Consider the following 13,453-nt stretch of genomic DNA (forward strand, 5'->3'; position numbering starts at 1 on the left):
CTCTCTGTGTGGACCATGCCTTCTGCTCTCCTGCCACTCTTAGCCCCCACTGGCTCCTCTTGGCTCTCCCTGCTCAGCCGCCTGCCTCTGTCATTGGTGCTCAGGGAGCCCAGTGTATTTTAAAGGACAGAACAAGTGGCAGCTTTTTCCTTGTGGAATTGGTTGAGTAAAGGCTGTCTGGATTGTCAGCGTCCTGCAGTGGGCGCTGACTTGTGTCGGGTTCCACTGCGCCCCTGCACTTAGATCACCAAGTGTCAGTAGCAAGCGCTCAGCACATATTTGTGTGAGCCAGTGTGTGTGTAATGGGAGTGGTAGTGGGTCTAGGCTGTGATGAGCCGTAGAGTCTGGACTTAACCTCATAACTGCTCAAGTGCTGTGCGAGAATGTTAAGCAGAGAAGTGACCTTTGCATTTAGAAAGTTCTGTGTGAGAGTCTTTTGTGTGGGGAGAGCACTTTGGAGCAACTGAGTTAACTAGTGGTTACTACCCAACCACTGTCCTTTCATGATCCCCCCTTGTTTTTGTTTTTTGTTTTTTGTTTTGTTTGTTTGTTTGTTTTTTTATACGTGTGGACAGGCTCTCTCCCCTGTGGTAGGTAGGAATAGATCTCACAGTTGTAGCTGTAGAAGGAAGAATATTGTTGTCCGAGCTTGTCCTTGTCCGAGCTCCTGCGACTGTTCTAGTAGCTCAGGCTGTGACACTGGAACAAGGGTGGACATGGCCAGAGCTGCAGTCAGCTGACCTTAAGATGAGGAGGCTGCTCCAGTTGACCCCATGAGTTTACAGTAGCCAAGAAGGTCCTGAAAACATGGAGGGAGACTGAACTGGCCAGTGCAAGCTCTGGCATACAGTCATGCCTTTTCTTGTTGTGGTGATAATGTACCTAGAGACAGCTTGGAGGATGAAGAAATTATTTGTCTGCTGGTGGGAGAGACACAGTTATCAAGGCAGGGAAGGCTTGGTGGTGGAATGTGTCCTGTTGTGGTGGGCCCAGGGAGACAACTCTCAAGGCCCTTCCCCAGCAACCCCCATATTTCAGTGGGGCCTCATTTCCTAAAGGAGCCCTCTGGATCAGAGCCATGGAAACACTACTGCAGGTTTTACAGTGGGGCCTAAGGCAAGGTCAGGTCTTGGTGGCTGCTCAGGGCGGGGTGGGCAGGTCTTGGTGCGCAAGACGGGGCCATCTCAGCATTTGTCAGTCATCTTCCCTGGGATTAGAGTACCTCATGTGTCCATGTGCCCCTCAGGGTGCTCAGAACTTCTGTTTTCAGGAATAGCTGGGACTGCCTGTGTGAACATTGTGCTGGAAATTAGGTTTGTTTTTGCAATCAGAAAGTTATTATTCTTTAATTAGCATTCCTCAGAAATATTCATGGAAGGTGAAGGTTTGGGCAACAAAGGTTAAAGACCATGGAGTGATCGAACTTCCCCTGTGGTCTTCAGGGTCTCCTGGCCTGGGTTCAGCTTGTGCGTCTGCCCCTGGAAGCCTGCCATCTGCATTCTGGTTTGGACATACGCACAAATCCATTTTACTTCTGTGCATGCCACACGTGTGTGCTTCCACACACCACATGTATCCACATGTACCCATCAGGCACTCTTCGTAGCCTAGGCTGTCCTGCCCAGCCTCTGCTACCTCGCCTGTTCCCTCAACCCCTCCAGCTTCCCCATCCTGCTAGAGAAGTGATACATGGTCTTTTCATAGTGCATGTGCGCTGGTGAAAGATCCTTGCAGCTCTCTCCCTCCCCCTCTTCCCCTGTACTTCCCCTTCCACTCCTTCTTCCTGTCCTCCTCCTTACTGGGGGGCGGGAGGAGGATGAGCCTTGGGCGCTACATGCTCGGCAGCCACCCTGCTCTGAGCTGTGTCTCGAGCAGAGTGTTCATGTCTCACTTTGAGGACTCTGGCCGAGTGACTTGCATCTTTTTATTTTCGTTTCCGAGGACCAACCAGCTCTGCTGGAACTTGTGGCCTGCCTTCTGAGTGCTGGGACTGCAGGCACACATTGGCTCCCCTCCACTTGCCTTCTTTAAAAGTGTCTTCAGACTCTAACACCTTGTTCACTCCCCCCAACCCACTGTCCCAGCTCAGGGGGACTGTGGGCAAGCCTGCTCTCCTGGTGACTCTTGTTCTTGTCTAAGTAATGTTCCCCTTTCTTCCCCATCTCCCCCATTTCCCTTGTCCCCTCCTCCCCTCCCCTCATTCTCTGAGCAGTTATGCTCTGAAATGACAGGCAGGGGCCACACCTGCCCAGCATTGAGTTCTGCAGATGCAGGCGCCAGGCCTTGGGCTCCAATCACTGAGCATCCTTCCGGTTCCTGTTTGGAAACTTTGATGTCTACATTTTTACTTCTATACATTTTGCTTTTGCTGCCGCTGAGAATCATGGGATTGTGTTCTCAGCTCTCTTGTCAACTGGTGTATCTTAGTTTTGGTTCTGTCTCTGTGATAAAACTCTGACCAAAAGGCAGCCTGGGGAGGATAGGGTTTTTATCTCACCTTATAGCTCTCTGGTTATCCTTCGTTATGGAGGCAAGTTGGGACAGGATCTCGAGGCAGGAACCTGGAGGCAGGAACTGAAGCAGAAGCCATGGAGGAACCCTGGCCCGTTCCTCATGTTTTCTTATATAGCTGGGACCGCCAGCACCACCCACAGTGGGCTGGCCCTCCTACACCAATCACTAATTAAGAGAGCACCCCACCAACTTGTATAGGCCAGTCTCGTGGGAGCATTTTCCCCAGATATGACATTATAAGAAGAAATGTGGATTTGTGTCCAGTCAGCTTCATCCTCCCGGCCCCTTCTCCCTCTGTCAGACACCTCTTTCTGCCTGCTTGGTGGGTGCTCGTGCTTTGCCGTGGAGCGCAGAGTGACTCACACCCCTGTCCCTCCGCTACTGCCTGTCTGCAGGCCCCTGGCACAATGCATGGCTGCTGACAGTCCACCCTGCCGTCCCTGGGCACCTGGCTCTAGGTGGCTGCAGCGTCCTGCTGGGTATGGAGAGCTCAGTGGACAGAGTTCTAAGCCTGTGGCCCACGTCCACCAGGCCGCAGCAGGGCTGAGGCTAAGGAGCTGGTGGTAACATGGACAGCAGCAGGAGGAGGTGGGGCGGGAGGAGCTGCCTGGCTGAAGGCCTCTGCAGCACGTCCGGCTGCACGCTCAGCCTGTACCTACAGTGCAACGGTCTTCTCACAGACACAAACATAAAACAAGAGACCTTCCCACTGCAGAACAGTGAGGTCTTGGACGGTCCATCTCTTCTTATTAATCTCACAGGGGCTCATGCTGGAATATAAATAGACCTTATTTGTGCTTGCAAATCAAATCACCATGAAAGGTTATTTCAAGAGGCAGAAGCAAAATCATAATAAAATAATTTAGTGGAAAGGGGAGCTGAGAATGTGCTTAATGGAACATGATGGGGTTTAATTTTCTTACTGTTTCCATCATTAAAGCTCCATTATCTTTCCCGAGCCCTCATTTAGGTGTCCTGTCAGAGCGTGGCTCCTAGCTATTTCTGGGGCACACGGAGGCTGGGGTGCCATTAGGACAGAAATCACTAATGCTGCTCCATCCTTTCATTTCTGCTCTTTGATGGCTGTGTCTTGCTTCTGAGTTTCCCACCTGGTTGTGCTCAACTCATGTCCTGAAAGCATGTGTGCCTCCACCCAGGAGCTTTCAAAGGAGTGAAGAACCAAGCCTTATTGTCGAGCGAGTCCTGAGGGGTTCATTTTGGCGGGGGAGGGGGAGGGGCTGATGCTTTCAGTTTGACAGAATTTGATGGACCAGAACTGAACTGAGACCCTTGAGGAGAATTCCAGGAAGGTCTGGCCCTTTGGTGGCCTGCTGTAGCTGGTGGAGAGTCTGGCGACTTGCTCAGCCACAGGGACAGCCCGGTGTGCTGTCATTCTTACACCAGACAGTCTTTGACTGAGCCTGAGGCTTCTGGCCGGGCTGGCTGCCTAGCCCCCACCTGTCTCTGCCCTGCCCCTGCCAGGGCTTCAGGCTTTTAAGTAGGTGCTGGAGGTTTGAACATGGACTCCTACCCACAGAGCCATCTTGCAAGCTCTGGGTGTTAGTTTTTATAAAAAGTTTGGTGTAGATTCTAAAAACCTGAGCCCGCTGCTGGGGGGGGGGGTTTAGGGGTTAGGGGAGAGGGTGTGGGTCTCGGTAGCTGGCCTTGGTGTTGACTGTGTCTCTGCTGCAAACACCCACGTGCTCTGGGCTGTGAACCACGGCCGGTACAGTTCCCTACAGCCTCTTTCTTTCCGGGATCTGCTGTTTCTCCCTGCCCAGCGTCACCTCCTGCTCTGTCCTTCTGGGGTCTGCTGTTTGTCCCTGCCCAGCGTCACCGCCTGCTCTGTCCTTCCGGGGTCTGCTGTTTGTCCCTGCCCAGCATCACCACCTGCTCTGTCCTGGGAACTGCCAGCTCACACTGGCATCAGTCTGGCCTAATCCTCGGCACCTGGTACCCATTGCCCTGCAGGGTGTGGCCTGCCCATCCTTCGATGGGAAAGCTCCCAGGGAACTTGGTTGGGGCCTGAGCCCAGGGCAAGGCAGGCAGGAGCTGGCCTGGACTGCTGCTGCTTTTGACATTTCCTACTTTAGGTCAGTCTTGGGTGGCATTTGTTTTTTTGTTTTGATTTTGGTTTTTTGGTTTTTTTCCAGAGGTTGGGGATGATCCCAGCTGAAAAGCAATGTATGCCGTAGAAGGCGGGTGACTTGAATCTGCAGCCATGGATCTTGATGGCGTAAACTGCTATCCATGAACAATAAAACCTAAGTGTCTCTGCATCTGGGTGCAGGGTTGGGGTTCTTGTGGGGAGCCCTGAGGGGGCCTGGCGTGCAGTGCTTGTTACATACACTGCAAAGCGTGGTGGTCTCTGTGCAAGATGAGGTTGGTTTGGGTTTTGTTCCAGGACAGCACGCTCTGTGAGGTGAGATGCTCTGTGCGGGTGACTCAGGATGACGGACAGTTACTTCGGACCTTCACAGACCTGCCTGAGGCACACATAAGCCATGGGGACTTGTAACATGGTTTAAAGCTCAGGCCCTTTGCTGGGCCAGTTTTCCAGCTACTATCAAGACGTAACTGACTATTTTAGCCTGGGTCCCAGCCATGTGGCTAGCTCCCTCCCTGTCTGCTCTGGTCAGGGCTGTGTCTCCTGCATCACTTGTGTCTTCCCGGAAGTTATGGCCTAGCACTTCCAGCCATTGGCCGTCAGTCGCATCAAGAACACATGAGGCTCTCAGATTGCCTGTAGGCCTGGAGGGCCGTCTGACCTTCCAGTACCTGAGCAGGTGTGGGAGGACAAGTACTCACAAGTGTAAGGCCATCGATGGCAACCCAAGACCCTGCTGGCACTTAGCTCTCTGCAGGTACAGCAATCAACAAATGACAACACGGAGACACACCTTACTCAGTGTGAAGGAAGGTTGCCCCAACAGATGGGGGCAGACGGCTCAGCTGTTAGAGCATCAACTGCCGTCAGGACCTGAGCCGGTTCCCAGCACCCATGCAAGCAGCTTCCAATCTCCTGTAAGTCCATTTCTGGGAGGGCAGGGGGGAGGGTCTGGCACCCTCTCGTGGGCTCCCCAGGCACTGCACATATGTGTGCATACCCACACACAGACACAGACATGCAGACGTTAACAATAAAAATCTGTAAAAAGTGACAGAGTTTTAAAGTCTCCATGTGTCCCTCTGCTTGTCCATCTGTGTGTGGGTGGTGGGTATGTTCTAAGTGAGCATTAGTATGCATCAGAGTGTGGCTGTACGTGTGGGAGCCAGCCTCTCTTTGTTCCCAGGGCTCCTGTGTCATAGAACCCTAATTAGAAACAGCGACCCGGCAGCGGAGCTCTGCCCCTCCAGCTCCTTCCACACGTGTGTGAGAAGCTTGGGTGTTCAGGCTAGTCAGCGGATTCTTAGACTGGAGCCGCTGGTGGGTCGGGTTGGAGTGGGTGGTGGGAGCAGGAACACGCCTGTGAAGGCTGCTGAGTCCCCTGATCCTGTGTGTGTGTGTGTGTGTGTGTGTGTGGTGTGGTGCATGCTGTGTGCGTGTGTACACGTGTGCATCTGTGTACACACGGGTGTGCACTCAAAGCTCCTGCCCTCTGGTGGGCTGCGTGGAGGGGAGACCAGCGAGGCTGGTTCTCGCGCTGGAGTCTTGGATGCCCGGGTGGGTGTCCCTGGGAAAGCCATGTTCCCCTGGGTGTGCGATGGCACTCAGCCGGCTCCTGAGGACTCTGTAATAGCACAGCTTCGCCTTGCTCTCCAGCTGGTCCGTGTGCACTCACAGAAGGATGAGGGCGCACAGCTGTGCCGTCCTTCACCCACTCGCGTGTGGGTGGTCCTTGCTGCTGTCCGCAGCGGACCTCGGAGGCGGAGACTGACTTGACCGTGGCCAGCGAGCTCAGCAGTGGTTGTAGGCTGAAGGCGGTCTGCGTTGCACTCCCTCTGTGGCATTCTGAGCCTGCTGCACAACCGTGGGTCTGTGCCCAGTCCGCCTGCTTGTTACCTTGCTGCTCGTGCCTGAGCGCACAAGGTCACAACCAAAGCAGGTCACCTGGGATGGTGTGCTGTCCACGTGTCTGCTCGCCTCGCCTCGCCTAGCCTGGAGGCAGCAGTCACAGCACCTCCCGTCCCCCTCCTGAGGAAGGTGCACGCGGCACCAGCAGCTCCTGAGAACTCACAGGCGGGAAGGTCCGAAGCCCCAGCACCGTCTTCCTGGTCGCGGTGGGGACAGTATGGTAGTGAGTTTGGGCAGCTGTGCCCGCCGTTATGTGGTCCACAGTCTCTTGCCTTACCTCTCCAGGGCTGGGGCTGGGAACATCCGCCCACATGCTGTGACGTAACCGTCCTTAACTGGCAGTTACTGTATGCACAGCAGGCTGATATGTCTTTGATTCACTAGTCAGTCTCCTGCCCTTGGAGGGGTGCAGGGTGTTGGGCCTGTGTCTTTAGCATGTCGGCCGTGTTTATAGCTACTTGGCTACAGCACCCCCAGTCAGTGGGGAGCTACACCTTGGCTCCCCTGACGCAAGAATTCTACCCAGATGGCTCCTCCTGCCTTCACGGGAGGCGCTCTTGTGTTGTTATTTTGGGCATCTGGGGGGAGGGAAGATGAGGGAGGTATGCGCACACTTGCATCCTGCTGGTTCACCCTCCCTGCTTCAGGCTGCTCTTCCGCCAGGCACATCGTGGGCCAGGACGGTCTGTGCACACTCAGGGAACATACATAAGCGAGGTGACATCCACCTCCAGGGCGCTGCCCCGGGAACTTCCTTTAGGCGCTGTTGCCAGAGTTCTCTGCCGGGGCAGCCTTGGCAGTGGCCTATCGCTCTGCCTTGTGGCACACCCCATCAGGAGCCAGGGCCGTGGGAGCTTGCTAGAACTCCAGATGACACGGATGTGCCAGGCTAGGAGCCAAGCAACAGTTAGCCTGCAGAGTTCCTCAGCTCTGTCACCGTGGTGGACCAGGACCAGAATTCCAGCAACGTCTTGGCAGCAGTACCGGCTGCTTCCAGCCTGCTCTGCCAGGTGGAGCACTCCGCTCGTGCCATTGGTACTTGCGGCTGCTGGAGGACCCGGTGGTCTCTGCCAGTCAGATTTAACTGTGGCGTTTGCTTCCTCTGTCATTATCAGTGGGCGATGCCTGCTCTGTCTCACTGTCTGACTCTTACGCTGTTTGCACCATACAGCTTGGCTCCAGATGGAGAAAAGCCTGGGCCCGGGCACTCCTTCACCCTTGCTCAGCTCGTGCCCACTCAGCACCCGCAAGCTCTGGCCTCGTTGGCAGAGGAGCTGTTCAGCTACATTACCGCTGGCACCACAGGTGCCCTGGCAGGCACTCAGCGTCCGCCATCACACCCCAGACAGCCCCACGAGGGGCCCCCAATCCTGTGTCTTCTTCCCTGCCTCTCTGTGATGTAAATGACTGAACTGATTTTAAACTCTCATCAGTCTCGCCTCCTTCGCACTCGTCTCCCCAGGATTGGTGTGTGAGTCACAGAGCAGTTTCCAAATTCTTCCGAGGAAAGCTTCTTTGAATTGAGGGTGTTGGAGCAGCATCTTGCTTCTCCGCCCCCCTGACACTCCAGCCCTCTGTCTTCTCAGGGTTTTAAGCCCCACCAGGGCTCTGGGCACAGGAACAATGACCTTGGGCTTTCTGTAGATGCAAGTGTTTCACCACAGCCCGTGGCCTCTGTGGTAGAAGCTGCGGGAATGGAGGCCGAGCCTTTGCTGTTTCAGGAGGCCTGTGATGTTGGTGATTGCACCTGCAGATAGTGTGGATGGAGTGGGGATGCCAAGCCACATGGCTGTGCGAATGTGCAGGTTGTAAGGGTAGCTGCCACTGAAGAGACGAGAACCCAGAGGGTGGCCTCAGCTTAGCATCCACAGAGCTGGGGCTGCGGGCAGAAGGACCTTGGGAAAAGTCATCCATCAAAAGCAAAGCGTCTCTTGCCCTCATGCGTATTTACCAAAGCTCCCAGGGGTCTCACCAGAAGTGAGAAGGCTTACAAATGGAAGTGAGTGGGCAGGGTCACCTCCTGGAGCCTCACTTCGGACCACCGTAGAAGTGTGTGGGTCCCAGGTGGCTCCGAAGCCAGCCCGGCTGACGGTGGAGCTGAGTTGTCACGTATGTGGCTTTTCTTTCTGTGTGGCTCACTGCACTGAGCACAGTGTTGTCTGGGTCTGCCCGCTGTGGCAGGTGACGTCCCTCCTCTTTAAGGACCATTCTGCTCTGAGTCCTCTCTCTCTATTGCCCAGTGGACCCTTAAGTTGCTTTTGTGTTCTAATTGTGGACACGCGGCCACTCAGTCTAAGGCTTCAGTGCCTCAGACGTCACAGCAAGCGGGACACTGGCCCGCCGTGATGCCACTTTGGCAAGGCCGCTCTGTTTCTAGCGTTTACTTACTGTGAGGCCTTGGAACTTGGGCACCTTCTGTGAGCACTGAGGCTGTTAGCCAGAAGGCCGGTGCTTCAGGCTGCGCTCGCCCCCTTCCTTAGCAGACGCTGCCTGTCCTAATGGAGTTCCATCTGAGAAGCCAACACTGAATTTTGCTGCTTCCATTCTGATCATCTGGACTCAAGTGCTGTGTTCTCTTAGCCCCCTCAGTGTTCTGTTTATTAAACGTCCCCCACTGTGGCGTCAGACACTCGAATGATGCCAACAGTGCCTCCCGAGGGGCTGTGGAGGATGGAGGTGAGTGTTGTCCTTTAGCTGGCCTGGGCTTGCGGTTTGTGGGCAGTCAGTCGGGATGCCTGCTCTCTTGAGCCAGGCTCCCTGATCGATACGTCAGCCTGAGCAGCAGCTTGAGTGTGCGTGCTGTTGTTTTGGGTAAGATCTACAAGCGTCCTTGAGCTCAGTGGTCAGTGCAGGGGCTCTGGTGGCAGTGGAGGTCAGGTCCACCGTAGCCCAAAGGGAGAGAGGACATATGTCCCCCCTGCGGCCCAGGTCAACACTCCTGCATTCCTTCCCTCCCCAACCCTGGATGCAGATTGCTTTGTTTGCTTGTTTCTGAGACAGGCTCTCATTCTGTAGCCCAGGCTGACCTTGAATTCAGATCCTTCTGCCTTGCGAGCGCTTGGATTCAGGTGTGAGTAGCGCGTTCCCTCTGCACTCCTTTCAGGTGACCTGACCGGCTGCTGGCTGGCCGAGTGCTGGCTGGCTTGACCCACCCTTTCTGTGACCTGTCTCAGCATTGTACCTACAGAGGCGGGGCCTCTGCCAGCCCAGACAGAGCTCCGGGGTGGAGCGTGGCAGGTTGTGCTTGGCTGTGTCACCTCATCTGTAGAAGGAAGTGAGGGTGAAATGGGAAGCGGAGATGAGCGGCATGCCCAGCCGTCTGCACACAGCGAGCTCCTGTGTTGCTATGTTGTCCACCTAGCCCTCCTGAGGCCACCTGTGAGCTCGCTCCGCCGATGCTGGTGTCTGGACCTCCCATCATGTCCAAGGATGGACTGCAGGGCCTGTGTGCTTGGCTGTCTCCTTCCCTGCCTTGGCGTCAGGAGAACACAGCTGTGGGCTCCCTCCTCGTCTAAGGCGCCGCAGACACTGGAGTTGGGGCAGTAAGGGCGATGTTCCCTGCCTCCTGTTTCTGTCTGTGCACCCTGGAACCGAGGCACACACTCTTGGGGAGGGCGCAGGCTGGCCCAGAGGAGCCATCTGGGTGGCTTGGCCTCTGGCCAGAACCAGCTCCCGGCCCTCGTCTGCTGGCAGCACTATGGTGTACCCGCTTGCTTCCTTCTGTGTCCTGGTCCCCAGATAATCTTCTGCACCGACTTAAAGAGATGAATGAACAGAACAGTCTTGTTAAAGTCTGAGCGGGGAAGCAACTCAGCTGGACAAATGTGAGTGGTGTGGTCTTAGGCCACGCTTGAGCCTTTCTCGTGGCCCTGCAGGTCATGACCTGGTCCTCAGCTGCTCTCACTCCCCCTCACTGTGAGCAGACAGCCGTCTGTGCAGGCTCTGCCTGCCTGCTCCATGTAGAAGCCTGTTACCTATATTTGGAAAATCAAGCAAAGAAACTCCAGAGCATAAGTTTATTAAAAATGTGTTTATTTTTATTTTATGTACATTGGTGTTTTGCCTGCATCCATGTCTGTGTGAGGGTGTCAGATCCCTGGGAACAGGAGTTATAAACAATTGTGAGCTGCCATGTGGGTGCTGGGAATTGAACCCAGATCCTCTGGAAGAGCAGCCAGTGCTCTTAACCACTGGCCATCTCTCCTGCCCCCTAGAGCATAAGTCTTATTAAGTCGCCACTTTCGGATATGTGAGGTTCAGGACCTGTGCTGGCTTGGGGATGAAGGTGAACACGGTCTGCAGCAGTGTGGAGAACAGAGGGCGCTGTCTGCAGCGTGTGGAACTGGGGCCTTGTCCCCGCACTCTGCAAATGTTCTTTCATAGCTGATGCACGGTACCCCCGCTTCCCGAGCCCCCGCAGTGGTGGCGAGAGCGTGTGCTTGCCAGGGTGTTTTCTTGGGGCCGCAGGCCTCTGCAGATGTGGTGGTGTGGCCAGCGAAGGCCTTCACTTTGAGGCATTACAGGACCTCCTGCTGGGAGCCCTGACTGTCTGGCTAGGATGTGACCTGGCCTCTTGGTGGCCAGGAGTAAGAGGTTTGAGAGCTGGCCCGCAGCTCGCAGCTCGGGGAAGCCCCCGTTGCTGGTCCCTGGAGGAGGAGCAGGAGTGGCAGGCCCTGGGGGGGGGCGTCCCCCCACCTGGAATCCTGTCACGGGAAGGCCAGAAGCTGCATGCTGCTCTGACTTCCAGGCCAAAAATGTCCTCTAGCCCAATTTGGAGATAATGTCTTTGAAAACAATAAAAACAAGAAAAAAGGAGGTACATTCCACTGTGAGCATTATCTCCATCGAGACTGGCCTTTGTTTACTGCTACTGCCCTGTGAAAAGGACTGGGGGTGTCGTTTTCCAAAAAGGACCCAAATCAGAGATTGAATGGCCTGGCCCTCTGAAAGAGAACAGCTCTGCTCTGTGTCGCTAGTTTCTTTATCAGGAAGAGCATGCTGTGGCATCTGGGCTCTTATTAATCAGCCCTTTCTTCTGCCGTCGAACTGTATGTGTAATTGGATGAAGTTGGTGCCTGCACATCCATCATCGTGAGCTAGTACCAGGGACACCCTGATTGTGGGCATCTGCCCAGGGGCTCTGTGTGCACACTGAAATCAGTGTCAGACACTGGTACTTGGAAAGCACACGCCTTGTCTGACACAGAGATGCGCCTGGAGTTTCAAGGCTCTCCACAGTGGGACAGGTTAGTCCAGAGGAAGATGCCCAGTCATGGGCACACCCCGTGCTCTGTAAGCTCCGGAGCCATACATTGCCCTAGAAGGCCCTGGCCTCTCTGCCCATGTGTTTTCTCAGCTCCCAGGTGGCTGGGAGTTACAGTCAGGATGAGGAGGAAGATGACAGCCTTGTTGGCCCTGAGGAGCAGCCACAGCCATGCCCAGTCAGAGTGGGCAGGGAAATGCCAGTGCACTGTGGACCTGGGAGTGTGTGTATTCACGTGGGAGCATGTGTATTCACGTGTGTCAGAACTCAGAGACAAACATGAGAACAGGTCATTAGAACGGGCAGGTGGCTTGCAGTAAGGCCAGTATCACAGACGAGGCTTTGCTGAGTCCAGTCAGCATGGGCGTGGACAGTGAAAAAGGACAGGGTCAGTAGTAGGGCTGAGGGATACCCCAGAAGGCTGAAGAGAATGCTCCAGCTGTCTTGAGGGCAGTGAGTTTCGAACTTGGGCTTGTGGATGGTTTCCTAAGGAAACTCAAAGTCCCGGTGTTGGGCCAAGGTATGGATGCCTTGTGGAGAAATGTGAGGAAACACGATAAAGTTAACAGAATCCCCCTAGCCTGTGGCTGTCACTGCAATCCTTCCAGGCCTCCGGGAAACATCACTAAATAGCTCAACAGCATTTGTGTGTGGGTAGAGCAGGTGCCCCTGGAAGGTGAGATCCGTGCCACTCACCACCTGTTATCACAGGTGCACCAGCCTGAAAGGAACCGGGTGAGCAGAGCACCAAGGGCTAGTGAAGGAACAGACCCGTGCTGTTTCTGCAGATCAGTGCTCACAGGAAACGCCCCAGTCACCCACCCCTCCTCCGCCCACGCCAGCGCTTCCCCACCCCACCCCCAGACCACGGGTTCCTATTGTTTGCTGTCAATGGGTTCGTGCTGTTCTTAACTGTGCGATGCTAGTGGCGCGTTGCCTTCTCCCTCGGCTACGAGGGAGGTCGCCTCCGCCACGGCGCGACTTTGGTTGGCTCCCCAGCACACACCTCTTCATTTTCCAGTACAAGCCAAGGACACTGAGCGTGCAGTGAGCACATGTGGCAAAAACCGAAAGACACGAATGTCGCCTGCCAAAGCTTTGACTCAGGTTTCGCTTAGTTACTGCTCCAGCTCGATGACCTCGCTGCGCTCGGGAGCTGACATGGGAACCAGATGGGGCTTAACTCCCTCCCTGCAGAAGAGCAGCTTAAGAACTTGTGTGAGGTTGCGGGGTCAGCTGGTCAAATACTAACCCCAGGAAGTCAAGACGCTTCCGTCTTCAGAAACGGGTACATTTCCATCCAATTTTGCCTTCTCAGTGGCCTCTATCCCCTCCACCCTACCCACAGCAGGCGTAGCCCCAAGGCAGCCCTCCCAGCTCGTCCCTCAGTTTCCCCTTTCTTTCTGACACGTGCCGTGGTTTCCGGGCCATGCTGCTGCCTGGGCCGCGGTCTGGGAGGATGAGGAACCCTGTTCTCCAGTATCCCTCTAATTCCCAGGGCATCACCTGGCACAAAAAACATGACTGATGTTTTAAAATGGAGCTGACTGTGTGTGTGAGAGTGTGGAAAGGTGCGTGGGGTGGGGGTGTCTCCCTGGGCCTCCTCAGCCGGCAGCCCCCTGCTTCTAGCAAGTGCCTAGGGCTGGGACTGTAGTAAGGAT

General features: G+C 55.1%; 1 protein-coding gene across 10 annotated transcripts in view; it reads left to right on the forward strand.

The window, feature by feature from the left end:
* The window catches only part of Ulk4 (unc-51 like kinase 4), a 236,615-nt gene that overhangs the window by 111,405 nt on the left and 111,757 nt on the right, over positions 1–13,453 (forward strand). Inside the window, exon 32 of one of the 10 annotated variants that reach the window (XM_060385049.1) lies at positions 4,668–5,641. The exons of the other annotated variants lie outside the window; for them this stretch is intronic. Coding sequence (XP_060241032.1) covers positions 4,668–4,709 — 42 coding nt within the window. The 3' untranslated portion in view covers positions 4,710–5,641. Of the gene's footprint in view, positions 1–4,667; positions 5,642–13,453 lie in introns of those variants that run through there. 10 annotated transcript variants of the gene reach the window in all.

Source organism: Meriones unguiculatus, chromosome 6, assembly GCF_030254825.1.
Source record: "Meriones unguiculatus strain TT.TT164.6M chromosome 6, Bangor_MerUng_6.1, whole genome shotgun sequence".
Classification (NCBI taxonomy): domain Eukaryota; kingdom Metazoa; phylum Chordata; class Mammalia; order Rodentia; family Muridae; genus Meriones; species Meriones unguiculatus.